The 16,369-nt window shown below is 49.8% G+C and overlaps 1 protein-coding gene across 1 annotated transcript in view; it reads left to right on the top strand.

Annotated features, from left to right (window-relative positions):
• The first annotated feature begins 11,300 nt into the window (after positions 1 to 11,300).
• The window catches only part of UQCC2 (ubiquinol-cytochrome c reductase complex assembly factor 2), a 28,810-nt gene continuing 23,741 nt past the window's right edge, over positions 11,301 to 16,369 (top strand). Inside the window, exon 1 of the mRNA XM_055407201.2 lies at positions 11,301 to 11,478. Within this exon, the coding sequence (XP_055263176.1) occupies positions 11,341 to 11,478 (138 nt within the window). The 5' untranslated portion in view covers positions 11,301 to 11,340. The remainder of the gene's footprint in view (positions 11,479 to 16,369) is intronic.

The following is a 16,369-nucleotide window of genomic DNA, read 5'->3' as shown; positions in this document are numbered from 1 at the left end:
ACTGTGGTGTTGGGGAAGACTCTTGAGAATCCCTTGGACCGAAAGATCAAACCAGTCAATCCTAAAGGAAATCAACCCTGAATATTCATTGGAAGACTGATGCTGAAGCTCCAATACTTTGATGCGAAGAACTGACTCCTTTGAAAAGACCCTGATGCTGGGAAAGATTGAGGGCAAGAGGAGAAGGGAGAGACAGAGGATGAGATGGTTGGATGGCATCACCGACTCAATGGACATGAGTTTGAGTAAACTCCGGGAGTTGGTGATGAGCAGGGAGGCCTGGCGTGCTGCAGTCCATGGGGTCGCAAAGAGTCAGACACGACTGAGCGACTGAACAACAAATGCTGAGTGGCAAAAAGAAGTCAGCTGACAACGAGGTTATTTCCCCATGATGAAAGGGAGCCCAAACTACCGATTTTTCTGGGCCACTTCCTTGAGAACCTAGCACTGCATCAACCAAGTCCAAACTCCCTGGCTGAACTTCTGATTCCTGTCCCCACTCTCAGCCTTGGGTGCTGAGAGAGCTGCCGGAGGGTGAGGAGAGAATGTCAGCTGGAATATGAGTCTTTTTTTTTTCCTCAATATTAATTTGTTTGCTGCATCAGGTCTTAGTCACAGCGCCCAGGATTTTTGTTGCATCATGTGGGCTCTCTAGTTGTGGCACGTGGGCTTAGTTGCTTCTCGGCAACTTAGTTGAGATCTTAGTTCCCTGACCAGGGATCCAACCCATGCCCCCTGCGTTGCAAGATGGATTCTTAACCACTGGACCACCAGGAAAGTCCCTGGAGTCTTTATCTTTTAGGACTGGCTACCCATGTGGCTAACTACGCTGCAACTGGTCTCCATGATGGCTCCATCTTCCTGCCAATGTGATGTCCTGCTACCTCTTGATCCCACGGTGCCCTTCACAATGGCCTTCTCCCTCCTTTGCAACTCTTTCAAGGTCCAGCCCAAATGATTCCCTCCTCCTCCTGAACATGTCACCAACATAAGTGCAGTCTGCTGCAAGGAGCTACGTTGGCTACCACTCTAGACTGTTCTTCCTAGACTCCTGGACTCAGAGGGGCAACTGTGGTCTGAAACTTGTGCCAGGCTTTGCAGATTCAGCAACTCAGGTGGATGAGTCCACCCAAGTATTGCAAATCTGGGAAGAGGGAGAACAGAAAGATATGGCGAGGAGAAGGAGATGCGCATGTGTGCATCAGCTCTCTAATCTGCGTTTACTGAAAAGGGGCAGAAGGGTGAAGGAGCCCCAGGTAGCCAGCAATCTGCAAGTGCATGCCTGTCCTGCTCGGCTGTGCCCTGCTGATCTCTTTGCTAAGTGCTGAGGACGATTCAGCTCTTGGGAGCTAGATTCTAATTGAGGAGGCAAGAAAAACACAAACGAACTGACCACAAACCACTAGGACATACCCAATGATACAGCGGATTAATCCTTGTGGTACAGATGATCAATCCTGTAATAAAGTTGAACCATTTGCAGAGAGCTGAGTTGTCATGGAAACCTTTGGAGGAGGTGGGACTTCCTCTGGGCCCTGAAGGGGGACAGGAGTGGCTAGGGGCTGGGGCATTGGTGGGGATGCAGAGTAGAGGGAGGGGAAGGTCCAGTGGGCTGGTGAGTCTGTGGACAGACCAGGCCATTCCGAGGGGGATTTGTGGCTGGGAGTAGAGATGAAGTAGAGAGATGGAGTGAGCCCAGAGGGTGGAGACCCTTGGCGATCTGGCTGAGTAGCTCATTCATTTGTTTATGAGGTCATTCATCTGTCCTTCTCTCCTTCCATTCATTCATCCAACAGATATTTTCCAAGTGCCTGGTACAAGCCACATGGTGCCAGGGCTTTGTAGGAAACCAGGAAGTGTGGGAATGGTGATGCTATTCATAAGAACCTTTTGATTTAATGAGAGACTCAAAGTGAAAGTGAAGTCACTCAGTCGTGTCCGACTCTTTGCGACCCTGTGGACTGTAGCCTACTAGGCTCCTCCATCCATAGGATTCTCCAGGCAAGAATACTGGAGTGGGTTGCCATTTCCTTCTCCAGGGGATCTTCCCGACCCAGGGATTGAACCCGGGTCTCCCGCACTGCGGGCAGACGCTTTAACCTCTGAGCCACCAGGGAAGCCCAAGATCCTCATAGGAAAATATCACTGGTGCTTCAGTGGGGAGTGGGGGCCCTCTGCTCAGCTGCACAGAGGGTTAGACAGGAGAGGAGAGGCAGTGAGGACTCCCCGCCACGTGGGATGATCACAGAGGTGCTGCTGGAGATGTGCCTTGGAAGGGAGGCAGGACTGAAAAACGAGAAAGAAGGGCGAGTGTTCCAGGAAAAGGAGCGACAACCACAGGAACGGGGAACCGAGCGTTCTGCTTGGGGCACAGCCCTGTGCCGGCCATAGGAGATCAAGATGGCACACCAGCGGAGATTAAGAGGGAAATGAAGAAACCCCAGAACGTGAGTGCTAGAAAGGGCATTTGACCCTCCCGCCTTTCTGCTGGATCTCGCCTAGGTCACCGTAAGAGCCTCTCTTACACAGACTGAGGAGCTCTCCTTTTATTAAAAAAATATTTATTTACTTTCTTGGCTGTGCTGGGTCTTACTTATGGCTCGCAGGATCTTCAGGATCTTTGTTGTGTCATGCAGGATTTTTCATTGCCAGGCATGGGATCAGTAGTTGCCCCTTGAGGGTTTAGTTGCTCTGCGGCATGTGGGCTCTTAGTTCCCCTACCAGGGATTGAAATCATGTCCCTTGCATCGCAAGGCAGGTTCTAAACCACTAGCCGCATTCTCTTCTTCTTTTTTTAATATTTATTATTTATTTGTCTGTGCTGGGTCTTGGGTCTTAGTTTCAGCATGTGGGTTCTCTGGTTGCAGCATGTGAACTCTTAGTCGCGGCATGTGGGATCTAGTTCCCTGACCAGGAAACAAACCTGGGGCTCCTGCATTGGAAGCTGGGAGTCTTAACCCCTGGACCACCAGGGAAGTCCCATGCTCTTCTTTTTGAACTGAGAAACACAGAGGCATTAGTCAAGGGAGGCTGTTTACAAACAGTGCTCAAATATCCGTGCTTCATGCTCCAATCCACTTGAGTCAGCAGACAGCCTCTGCCCCACACCGTCATCCCAGGACCCAGGCTGCTTCCATTCCGTGACCCCACTTCAACCACAGGCCTGAAAGCCAGACAGACAGCACGTAGAAGGCACACCCACCTCCCCTGGGTGAGAACCCATCCTGTGGCCCTCCCCAGATCCCCAGGGTGGGGGGAGGCAGGGGGCGGGTAAAGAGTCACTTAATTGTATGTGTAGGGTGAACACGTGGATTTGATGAGACCCTAGCCATTCTCTACTGTAACCTCTTTCTCCATGATCCTCCCATCAAATTGACACCTGACTTATGGACTGAGAAACAAGAGGCATAAACAGCAACTCGGGGGCATGTGGGGACAGCAGGGGACTGGCAGCGTCAGGACTGTGGACTCTGATCCAGCTCCTTCCCCTAGCCGGAACCTCACATAACAAGTATGCCAGAGCGCTGGCAGATGGGCTTAGCATCTCTGCGACCTCGGTTTCCTCATCTGCCCCACGGGCCCTCTGACTTGGTCCTCAAGACAGATGATGTGTAAAAGCACCTGCTCCTGACCACCCCACCCCTGCCAGCTGGGCAGCCCAGGCCACAGTCAGCCAGCCCCACCTCCGCCCGCCAACATGCCCTGTGTGATGGAAGAGGACGCTCACAAGCAGAGTGTTATTACAGCTTTTCCATAATGCAATGTCATCAGGAAGGCCCGGGGCTCTGGGCAGCGCCCTGGCAGCCCCATTACTCTTCCCAGCTGTTCAGCGCCTTTCAGACGATGCTGGAGAGGGCAGGAGGCGCTCTAATAAAACACACGGCAAGGCGAGACCACTCATCAGCAGCTCTTCAGAATGATCTGAACTTCGGACTTGTGATTTAAATCTGCATCCTCTGTGGCCAAAAACATAAAACAGAAGATGAGGGAAAGAACAAAAATGAAAGCGTGGGTGCCAAGAATTCGAGAGGAAGGGAGGAAGACAAGCAGCTCTTGGGAGCTACCCCATCAGGAGCCGGCCGGGCAGGCTGACTTGCACTAGGGCTGGGTCTTTCCCACCAGACCTCACTCAGAATCCTCCCTTCTGTCACCAAGCTGCCCCGAGATGGGACAGGAGGCTTGAAAGCCCATCCAAGAACAAAATTCAGACATCTACCTGGTCTGATTCGCCCTTCACCTGTTTCCTTAAAACCTCTAAAGAGGGGGTGGGGACTGGTGGGCTGGGAGACCTGGGTCTCTTCTAATGTCCTTTCTCCTCAGATTCCTTTGGTAAGAGATGACTGCTCACCAGGGCCTGTTGTCCAGTAGTGAGTTTTGCCCCTTGGAGGCCAGAGGGGAGCAATAGTGAGGGTGTTGCTACTTTGGCTGGAGACCAAGGAGGCCCTCTCTGAGGTGATGTTGACTAGAGAGCAGAGTAAAGCGGGAAGGCAGGTCCCTTGGGCAGATGGCCAGAGACCCCAACAAAGCCAAGGGGTCTGGATATTCAGCTGAACTTAAGACCCTCGCCCCTCCCAGCACACCTCCAATACCTACATAGCTTGAAAAAAAATAAGCTCATCTCCAGAAAAAGGCAGCAAATTGCTGCCAGCATAATTTCCAGGGGCATCAAATGATGAGGTCCCCCAGTGTAAGCCCAGATCAAGTCTTTATGCTAACATATCTGGGTATTGCAGCCAATCATTTCCTCCAGTTGAAGAAGCTGAAAGAAGAAAAATCAGGCAATTGTGCCCCACAATACAGCTAAGTATTTAATGTGCTTTTAATGTTTACATTATTAACAGCAGCATTACAAAACGATATTTTTACTTTCAACCGATTTCAATGTGCGATTCGATGTCTCAATGACTGGGATCATTATGACTTGAAAACCTGATGCAGAGCTCCCTCCCGCCTCTCTCCTCCCCCTGATCGCGCCTCCTTTCTATAAAGAGCTGGCAGGGCTCCAGGAGGCCCAAATACCCATTCTAAATGGATCGGGAGGCACAGCCCTGCTGGGGGTTTTCAAGGAGCCAGGGGAGGCTGCATTCAGTGTGGAATGAGTGACAACCAGCAGGTGGGTGCTGAAATGGTCATCAACTCCCTGAGGGGCTGGCAATGCCAAGCCACATTCCAGGCAGTGCCTATTAATGTGCCCAGAATGGTGCCCGCTGACTGACAGGGCAGTGAGCCTGGACTCTGGCTCCAAACACACATAGGCATGGGGGGTGGGGGTGACGAGGTAAAACAAGGCCAGAGAGGCCCCCAGAGGCCCCTGGGAAACCACAGAAAGTACAGAAACACAACCTGCGCACAGTTCACGGCAGTGACACCGCACAGAGGCCTGATGAGGCCTGATGGACGAGCAAGGGTACGGACTCTGGGGTCAGCCAGCTGGGGCTCAAGTCCAGGCTCTGCCACTCCCCCACCTGGTGACCTTGGCAAGTCCTTGTCCTTTCTGTGCCTCAGTTTCCAGTTCTGTAAAATGGGGATAAAAGTGGGACCCACCATGAGGACTAAATGAGTCAATAGGAAGGCCTTTAGAACAGTGCCAGGCACAGAAAATACTCAGTTCGTGTCAATATATCATGCTAGTTCCCATTTTAACATAAAGAGCTGAAGTTCAGAGTGATTAAATAGCCACCCAAGGTAGGCTGCTCCGAAGGAAGGCCTTTGCCTTTGCTGCCCCTCTGCCTGGAAGTCATTTTGCCCCTTGTATGACTCAATCTCTCAAACACAAGCCCCTCCAGGCCACCCAGACCCCACCTCTGCCCCAGTCACTGCGGACCCAGCACCCTGACTTGACCCTTCCCTTCCCTAGCATTTATCACATCTGAAATTATCTTGTTCATTTACGAAAGAACTACTCAATCCATAAAAAACATGGTTCGTTTTATTGTTGTAGTTAGTGTATGTCTCCTCGGTTGCTGTCTATTTCCTCCACTTTAACTGTAAAACCCGCTGGACTGTAACTGAAAGGGGTCCAGCTGTTCACTCAATAGCCATTCAAGAGGCCAGGAGGGTGGAAAGTTTGCTTTATTTTGGATGCCAGCATCAGGGGTTGGGGAGGGTGAGGGCAGATGCCTGTCCAAAGACCAACTCCAGCCCATCCCCAGCTGACGGCCAATGGGCAAGAGCGTTGATAGGCTGAGGGAGGGGACTACGTGCAGAAAGAGTCGGCTCTGACAGTCACCCAGAAACTGGTCATCAGTGGTCTGGTCAGCGTCATCCTGATTGAGTTCAATGAAGCTTCAGTTCCATGGTTGGCCTGTTCCCATTTCCTTGAGGCCAGTTCTCAGACTTGTGGCCACTAAAGTCACGGCTACAGTCTGGTCATCATGTAGTTAACTTCCTCCACCTGGTAGGGGTTTCAGTGTCTATAAGATAGTTCATAGGATATAGCTCAAAATATTATCTATTGCTCTTGAAGAGGAACTAAAGGTCCTTGACTCTGCTTAATGACTACATTATTATTGGCTTCTCAGGTGGCGCTAGTGGTAAAGAACCCCCCTGCCAATGCAGGAGACATAGGAGATGCAGATTCGATCCCTGGATCAGCAAGATCCCCTGGAAGAGGGCATGGCAACCCACTCCAGTATTGTTGGCCTGGAGAATCCCATGGACAGAGGAGCCTGGCTGGCTGCACTCCATGGGGTCACAAAGAGTCGGACATGACTGATAATGAGGCACACACATCATTATTTGGTCTCCTTTGTTTTCCTTTGTTTCTGCCTTTTCTCGCTTCTCTGATTAAACTCTTTTCTTTGGCTAAAGTTTCTCCACAGACAAAATGCAAGCAGAGGACATGGGAGTCATGGACCATAGGGTCCTGCTCTTTCCAGGATCTGGGCCCTCATCTGTCTTTGTCCACCACAGGAGAGGCGCTCAGGGCTGGTTTTGTGAGTGTGTGATCTAACGTGCCCTACACTTGAGTTAATGCTCTGCTGTTAACTGTCTTGAAATTCATCATAATTTTTTAATAACATTTTCATTTTCATTGGACTCCCCGAAAACTGTATTCATAGTCCCAGGTGAACAAATGAATGAATGGGTAAGTCCACATTCCAACCCATGTCTGTCAGCCTCCACAGCCTCACTGCTGAACCAGGACACACAAGCCTGCAGGGGTTTGGGGAAGAGACGTGGGTACTGGCCCAGGACAACCACAAGCTGACCCAGAAGATGCTATGCTGGGGAAGGGAGATCCTGAGGAGGCGCTGATTCAGGTTTCTCCTACTCCACTTGTCCTCTCAACCTCTCATCATCAGTTCAGTTCCGTTCAGTCCCTCAGTCGTGTATGAATCTCTGCAACCCCGTGGACTGCGGCACGCCAGGCCTCCCTGTCCATCACCAACTCCCGGAGTTGTTGCTCAAACTCATGTCCATCAAGTCAGTGATGCCATCTAACCATCTCATCCCATGTCATCCCCTTCTCTTCCTGCCTTCAATCTTTCCCAGCATCAGGGTCTTTTCCAGTGAGTCAGGTCTTCACATCAGGTGGCCAAAGTACTGGAGTTTCAGCTTCAGCATCAGTCCTTCCAATGAATATTCAGGACTGATCTCCTTTAGGATGGACTGGTTGGATCTCCTTGCAGTCCAAGAGACTCTCAAGAGTCTTCTCTAACACCACAGTTCAAAAGCATTAATTTTTTGGCACTCAGTTTTCTTTATAGTCCAACTCTCACATCCATACGTGACTACATCCATAGCTTTGACTTGACGAATCTTTGTTGACAGAGTAATGTCTCTGCTTTTTAATATGCTGTCCAGGTTGGTCATAGCTTTTCTTCCAAGGAGCAAGCGTCTTTTAATTTCATGGCTGCAGTCACCATCTGCAGTGATTTGGGAGCCCCAAAATTTAAACTCTCTCACTGTTTCCACTGTTTCCCCATCTATATGCCATGAAGTGATGGGACCGGATGCCATGATCCTGGTGCCTCAATTTGAGTGAAAACCTTGTTACTCTTTCAGAGGGAACTCAGTCCCTACCTCCCAGGACAGCTGTTGGCTAGCCAAGTGTTCTTCAAAAGCCACAGCCGTATAGGCCTCAGGCAGAATGACAAGGTCTTGGGGCACCCAACACGGCCCTAGGTGCCTGGTGCTTGATATTGACAGTAAATAGATATAACCTCACTCTTTGAACCTCGGGGCAGCTATCAAAACTAAGCGGTTATGTTACATTTGTCCAAGCTCACTGCACAACGAGCCAACAAATCGAGAGATGAGTTGTTGGGGGAAGGAACAGTGACTTTATTTGGAAAACCAGCGGACCAAGAAGATGGTGAACTAGTGTCCCAAAGAGTTAGAATTCAGGCTTCTTTATGCCACAGTGGGATGGGATGTGGTTGGTTGCTGCAAACTTCTTGGTGCCAGAATCCTTTGTTTTTGCAGCTGTCAACACAGGTCTTGTCACCATGTTCCTGTGAACCTCCTCCCACAAAACAAACGCTATTCTCTGTTCTGCAACTTTTTAATCTCTATATGAGTGAAAAAGTGTTATACCTTTAAAGATAGCTTTGATAATGGACTATCCTATATATTTCAGGCTACAGGCAATACTCAACTTGTAGCAAAAATAATATGGTAAGTCCCCTACATACGAATGTTCAAGTTGTGAACACCCGTTCACATGTCCAATCACGTAAGTTATTTCATTTGTCTGGCATGCACTGTCACAGGCGTGCATCCTCTACAAGTGGTTGTGTTTGTGTGAACCTCACAGTACTGCACTATACAGACTACAATAGTACAGTATCTTTATTTCAAGCCCAGGATGTGAGTGACTGAAATAGCAGCTTGCCCTTCCATGAAACTAAAAGATGCCTGCTCCTTGGAAGAAAAGCTATAACAAACCTAGACAGTGGATTAAAAAGCAGAGACATTACTCTGCTGAAGAGTCCATATAGTCAAAGCTATGGTTTTTCCAGTAGTCATGAATGGATGTGAGAGTTGGACCATAAAGAAGGCTGAGCACTGAAGAATTGATGCTTTCAACTGTGGTGCTGGATAAGACTCTTGAGAGTCCCTTGGACAGCAAGATCAAACCAGTTAGTCCTAAAGGAAATCAACCCTGAATGCTCATTGGAAGGACTGATGCTGAAGCTGAAGCTCCAATACTGTGGCCATCTGATGAGAAAAGCTGACTCATTGGAAAAAAACGGATGCTGGGCAAGATTGAAGGCGGGAGGAGAAGGGGACTCAGTAACTCTTTTGCCAGCATCTGTATGCCAGCTGATGTACTGTACTACTGTACTTTTCAGGGTACTGTACTGTAAGATTTAAAATGCTTTGTTTTTTAATACATTATTTGTGTGAAAATATTTTAAACCTATTATAGTACAGTGCTACATAGCTTACTGTGTTACTTGGGTACCTAGGCTATTTTGATGGACTTATGAATACACTCTCAGAATGGAATGCATTCATCTGTAGGAGACTTACTGTAGCTACAAAGGTTAAAGTAACAGAAATAGATTCAATATGGAGTCAGATTTGTTCTTCCTTATTACAAATATAGCTGATGGTAAGGATGGAGCCAGGAGGTAATGTTGGGCTGGAAATGTGTTGGGAGTGCCTTTGATGCCTCATTTTTCACTCCCACTGAACTCATCTCAAGCAAGCATCATGCCCCGGGTCCCCAAAGTTCTCATTCACAGGTCTTTACCCCTAATGACTTCAGCCAGCTCAGAGATGTTCCCTGTTAAAACCACCCACTGCTCTTTCCTTCTCCCTCTTCATTTCTCTCCCATCCCTGCCCCAGGCCTGGCTCTTGCTACGGAGGGAATGTCCCTCCATTCCCACACATCCAAACACTAACCATCCTCAAGGCCCAGTCCAAACGCTATATCCTTCAGAATCAGTGCTAGCTCTTTCTCCCACTAATCTGAACAACTAGAAATACCAATTCTTTCTACAAACTCCTAGTATTCTCTAACACTTCACCCTTGTCGCTTTTAACTTTGTGTTTTGGTTATGTATTCACTTCCTGACTCAGGGCAGGAGTCTCCTGGACTCACCTCTAAAATTAGGCAAGGTGAAAAGGAAGAGATTTAGGGGAAGCCAAAGGAGATCAGTCCTGGGTGTTCATTGGAAGGACTGATGGTAAAGCTGAAATTCCAATACTTTGGCCACCTCATGCGAAGAGTTGACTCACTGGAAAAGATTCTGATGCTGGGAAGGATTGGGGGCAGGAGGAGAAGGGGATGACAGAGAATGAGATGGCTGGATGGCATCACCGACTTGATGGACATGAGTTTGAGTGAACTCCGGGAGTTGGTGATGGACAGGGAGGCCTGGCGTGCTGTGGTTCATGGGGTCACAAAGAGTCGGACACGACTGAGCGACTGAACTGAAGTGTCATGTGCACATGCGTGCATGCTCACTCAATCATGCCTAACTCTTCTGCGACCCCATGGACTGTAACCCGCCAGGCTCCTCTGTCCATGAGATTCTCTAAGTAAGAATACTGGAGCAGGTGGCCATTTCCTCTTCCTGGGGATCCTTGCCACCCAGAGATGTAACTCACCTCTTCAGCATCTCCTTAATTGGCAGGCATATATTCTTCATCACTGAGCCACCTGGGAAGCCCAAAGGCAGGACAGTAAAAGCGAAAAGAAGGTTCAGGTTTCCTTAAGGAAAATCTGGCAGAGGGGAGGTATCTTTAGAAAAAAAAAAAAATTCTGGCCATTACATGCATCTGGAGATGTAGAGGAGACGGCTTGGTAAAACAAGTTTTTTGAATTGAATCAGCCCAGCTGATATTGCTCAAGCAGGGAAAAGTGGCAGGCTTGGCGAGGGCACCATCAGAACGATACCAGGAGCTGGGGGAAAAGGGACGAGGGCTGAGGAGCACTCAAGGAGTAGTGGCAGAGAACAGCGTGGTAGCAACAAACACAGGGGCTTCGAGAAGGGCGGGGTGCTGTGCTGCGCGGGCTTCGAGCCACCTGTGCATGCCACGTGGTTAAATTCAAACACATCTTCGTCGAGCAACAACTTGTATTTACATGCAAAAATAATCAGTTATGCAAATTAGCAGAGGTCTCAGAGGAAGGCTGTCCCTAGGATACTCCACGCCTGAGTTGCCCCTGGGAGCTGGGCTAGTTCCTGGAGGAGGAAGACTGGATTGACTTGCAAATGCAAGCGAGCTGCGGCCCTTCCCTCAGAGCGGCAAGCGCGCCGCCCAGCGGCGCATGCTCGCTCGTCCCTCCCGGCCCGCCTCCTCGGGAAGCTGGCGACGCCTGATGCGCAAGCGCCGTCTGTCCCCGCCGATTCCTCCCTCAGGGGCGGAGTTAAGCAGGGCCTAACATGGCGGTCAGCCGCTACCGCCGGTTTCTTAAGCTCTGTGAGGAATGGCCAGTGGACGAGACCAAACGGGGCCGGGACTTGGGCGCTTATCTGCGGCAGCGGGTAGCGCAGGCCTTTCGGGAGGGAGAGAACACCCAGGTGACCAGGCTGTGGGGGCCCGCCTGCAGCGGGGACGCGGTCGGAGCGAGGGGAGAGGAGGTCGAGGCGGGGCGGGGCCACGGGCGGGCCGGCGCTGCGCATGAGCGCGCCGTTGCTGCCCGGCGCCTGTGCGCGGGACCCCCCTGACGCCCCGAGGCCCCGCGGAGAGCGGGGACTCTGGCTTCTGCTCGGCACTTTCACCAGGCTGCACTTTGCAGGCTCATAAAGAAGCGTTTTAAAATCCTGTAGCCTGGGACCCTTCGACCTTACTGAATTAAAATCTCTAGGGCTTCTGTTTTTAAACGCTCTCGATGACTCAGGGTGCAGCCAGGTTGTCCCACGGCACCAGCCTTAGGCGATGACAATCATAGGCTTGTTGCTCCCCTGACAAGATGCCAGTACCTCGGAGTGTTGTTCAGTGACTGAGTTGATGTCCAAGGACCTCCGCAGGACGCCCGCTAAGTCTTGGTGTGTCTCCTGGGCCCCCGTAACCCGTGCGGCAGGTTTGAGCCCTCACGCTGTGCCACTGTGTGTGAGTAGTGGACCTGTGTTCTTGCTGTCCTCCAGGTCAGTGCTGCGGCTCTGGGGTTGGTTCATTCACATAGCACGTGCTTATGGAGCACCCGTTATGTGCAAGGAACTGTGCCACGTGCTGGGGAGACAGCAGTTAATTAGATGAGGTCCCACCAACATGAAATTTGTTTACGTCCTAGTTGAGGACACAGTAAGCAAGTCGACATACCTAGGACAGTCTAGATAAGTACTGTGATGGGTGTGAGATAGACTACCATGGTCAAAGGCTGATATTAGGTTCGATAGATAAAGCCTTACTGAGGAGGTGAGACATAGATGAGGCCTAAGGGAAGAGGATGAGCCAACAGTGAAGACACCTGGTGTTCTTTCAAGTGCAGAGGTCCTGAGGCAGGAAGCAAAAAGGAAGCCCAAGTGGCTGAAGGGTAGTGAGTGAAATGGCATTTGCTAAGAGGTGTGAGTCAGAAGACAAGAGCCAGCATCATAGGGTCTTCTAGGCAGGCTCCGGTTAGGAGTTGGATTTTATCATAAATACCAGAGAGAAGCTATTCTGGAGGCTTAGTCAGCGAGCTGATGTAACCTAATGTACTCTTTTTTTTTTTAAGTCCACTCTGGTTGTATCAGTGAATGGATTATAGGGAGGTAAGAATAGGAACAGCTGGAGAGGGGCTGCTCTAGTAGCCCAGGCAGGAAATGGTGGTGGATATAAGATGACAGCACAGGAGGTGGAAGAGGCCAGATTGGGGTTGCAGTGTGAAGGTCTTATCAGCAGGACTTTGTGATGTATTAGATGTAGGGTAAAGGTGAAGAGGAGCCAAGGATGGATTGTCTTGGCCTGAGCTACTGGGTGCAGGGTGGTGAGGAAGAAGCAAGATGAGGAGCAGGTGGGGTGTGGGAAGAGCATCCTGAATTTGGTGTTAGACGTGTTTAACTTGAGATGTGAAGTGGATTTACTTCCAAGTGCAAATGTAGAGTTGACAGTGGGATATTTGAGCCTGGGGCTCAGGAGAGAGGTGAGATGTGATATGTGCATACACCCACATTCTGAAGAAATGACTTTTTTGAAATTTGGCCACAACCTGTCAAAGCAGGAACGTTACCTTTTTTGAACTTAGACCACCCCAGAGCCAAGCCAGTCTACCTGATGGAATAAGAACAACATGCCCAGTGGCGTCACAGGATCCAAGTGCTGGCTGGGTGGTGGGCGTGGCCGGGATGCCTGGTTTCAGGGCTTCGGGAGTGGGGTGGGTCCCACAGCAAAAAGGGTCTTCCAGTGGTCCTCACTGGCCCAGAGAATAAAGATCTTGAAGGCAGGAGTCATAACTGTTCCCAGCTCTGCAAATCCCATAGTCTTTCTAGGGCTCTGCTTCCTATGTGTTTTCAGTGTGAGCTTCCTGAGAATAGAGATGGTGCTATTTTTATCTTTCTCCCCAGAGCGTCTAGCATAGTTCCTGGCACATAAAAGACACTCAGTAAATGAATGAATGGGTAAATAAATTATGATTATGGCTCATGAGACAAAAATCACTTGAATGTAGCTGCAGATGTAGCAGATCTAGATGGAGAGAAGTAGTGAAGAGCGAGATGGGAATATTTCTGTGTCCTGAGAAGTGAGAATTAATTTGAGAGCTCACTCTGGGGAACTGCAGGAATGGCAGAAGAGGGACAGAACCTGGCCCTTATCTCCAAGGAGGTTACGGTTGGGCAGGCACGTGACTTAATTCTGATGAAATTCGAGTGGTGAAACCAGCCAGCAGAGAAGCTGCCAGAGGTTAGACCCTGGGAAGGTGAGTCTGACATTCACCTACTTGACTGTTAGGAGCCAGAAAAGGAGGATCGAGCTTTCTCTTTTGGAGTTGTTATCCCTTGTCATCACTTAGGGAGACGGTTCTGAAGAGTAGAAGGCCCACACAGATTTGAGTCATGGCTGCAGATGTGACTCATGGCTCAGTTGATGGTTCCCGAGCCGCTGATGAATGCATCCCTGGTAGAGTGAACCAGTGCATCATGATGGCAGAAGGCACATTACTCAGGACCACTGTCATGGTCCCTCATCCTTACATGTCGCCTGAGAATGCTCCCAGGCTTAGTAAATCTTTGCAGTAATTTTTAGAAGGAGTAGTCCCTTGCTGGAATTGAGAACAGCGTTGAGTCACTCCCACTGACACCCCCGGATCATTGATAAAGACCTTGAGAAAGAAAGGTGGTTCATTAAACTGACAGCCAGGGGCAGGCATTCGACCCAGTCAGCTGATCGGTGTGGATCTCCCCCTTGGTTTTGCCGATTGCCAAAATACAGGACCAGAGGGAGAGGCTCTCCTCTGCAGCGTGTTTGTTCTTATAGAGGGGAGGGACAGGCAGTCCTGCTCTCAGCCCTCATGGCTCCCTGCATCTGAACAGTAACGCTGAACGCATCCATGGCACAGTTGTGTGCGTGAGCTCATTTAGTCTAATCCTTAGTGCGGCTGAGGTGAGGTCACCACTGCTATTCTCACTTTGCAAACAAACGAATTCAGAAAAGTGACTTATTTGGAGTCCCTGGGAGTTAAGCAGCGGGACAAGGGAGCGGGGTCTCCTTTGGGCCTGATCTCTCCTCAGCTCCCATTCCTCACAAGGTCTGTCTTCTTGTTAGAAAGAGTCTTGTTCCCTGAACTTCAAGCCCTCCCTTCCCCTCGTTTCCTGCTCAGAACCTCTTTGGCCCTTGGACAGTTTGGGCAAAGAATGAAACATCTCTCTGTTTACCCACCTGCTTTTCTTTGGCCCAACCCCTCCCTCCCCAGCGCACATGGGGGAAAGACCGTCCTCAGGTGATAAGAGCACAGAAAAGCCAGAACCCCTGGAAAGCAAATTAATCCTTCAGACCAGAAACCAGAGTGCAAAAATAGCTGCCTCCATTTATCCCCCTGCAGCTTGCCCTCTGGGGAGTCTCATGGTCCACTCCACCCTCAGCCCACCAAGAGGGAGGGGTTGGTGGGAAGAGAACACGCTGAACACCTCTTTCGTCCTCCATTCTATTGTGCAGTTTTTTTAAGTTAATGTTTATGGATTTTGCCTCCTTTCAATCCAGTTTCCTCAAGAGAGTGCATGTTCCCTGTAGTACCAAGAGATTAATAAAAGAATCACAACACGGGAGAAGGTGGCAGAACAACAGTAATTGTAGATTTGAGTACAGGGGAAGGCGCCAGCCCTTCTAATGAGTTCATTAGGTGCACAGGCGGCTTCCTGGCAGCGCCCGCTTAACTAGAATGGGGCTCAGCTCGGAGGAGCCACCCAGGAAGGGGCTCACCCACCAGGGAGTTCTATTAAATACCCAAGTTGAAATAATAGCAACCCCATCTGAAAGGAGTTGAAGTTTTTTGGAGGTGGCGGTAATGTAGGTGATACAGCCAACTCCTCAGAGGGGAACTGAAAGGTTTTCTCTTCTGTTTGCTCAGCCATCCAGCCAAGGCCTGGGTCTGTGGCTCAGTGTGGCGTCTGCTGGCCGGTGCGGCCATCCAGCGTCACCCGCCGTGTGGCTCCTCTGTAGTGACTGAGGAATGACCTGAGGGCAGGTTGTGCTATTTTTTAGTTGTAATATTGAGCCCACTGCAAAGCAGCTGTTGTGAAGAGAATCAGGCCTGAGAGGGAATGCAGTTATCTCCGTCTCTCTCCCCGAGTTCTGGATGGAGCTGAGGGGAGTTAAGGTAGTGTTTAGACTAAGGCATGGCCGTTTTCTAGGCGTGTTCAGAGATGTAGGTGCGCCCACTGGAGATCTAGACTGTCCACCACTGTCAGTGGGTCCCCCTTAGAGATCTGAGGGTCTGCCTGTTGCCTCCTGGACTAGTGCAGCTTGGTGAGGCTTTCACTCTTCTCTGATCGCCTGTGTCCCACCCCCCCGCACCAGACCCCAGCACTGCTCTGGCCCAACGAGGGCCTCTCCCCACTGCCTCCTCAACTGGCTGTAATGTAGTCCGTTCTTTTTGTCAAGTATAGTTGTTTTACAGTGCTGTTTGTTTCAGGTATATAGCAAAGTGATTCAGTTATACATATATATGTTCTTTTTCAGATTCCTTGCCCTTATGAGTTATTACAAGATACTGAATGTAGTTCCCTGTGCTGTGTAGTCCGTCCTTGTTTATCTATTTTAGGTATAGTACTGTGTATCTGTTAATCCCAAACTAATTTGTCCCTCCCCTGCTTCCCCTTTGGTAACCATAAGATTGTTTTCTATGTAGATGAGTCTGTTTTTGTTTTGTAAATAAGTTCATTTGTATCATTTTTTAGATTGCACAGATAAGTACTGTTTGTCTTTCTGTGACTGACTTCACTTAGGGTGATAATTTCTAAGTCTGTCCATGATGCTGCAAATGGCATTGTTTCA

Source organism: Moschus berezovskii, chromosome 23, assembly GCF_049115385.1.
Source record: "Moschus berezovskii isolate FMDL1 chromosome 23, NW_MosBer_1.0, whole genome shotgun sequence".
In the NCBI taxonomy this organism is placed as follows: domain Eukaryota; kingdom Metazoa; phylum Chordata; class Mammalia; order Artiodactyla; family Moschidae; genus Moschus; species Moschus berezovskii.
This window is presented reverse-complemented; position numbering and strand designations above follow the sequence as displayed.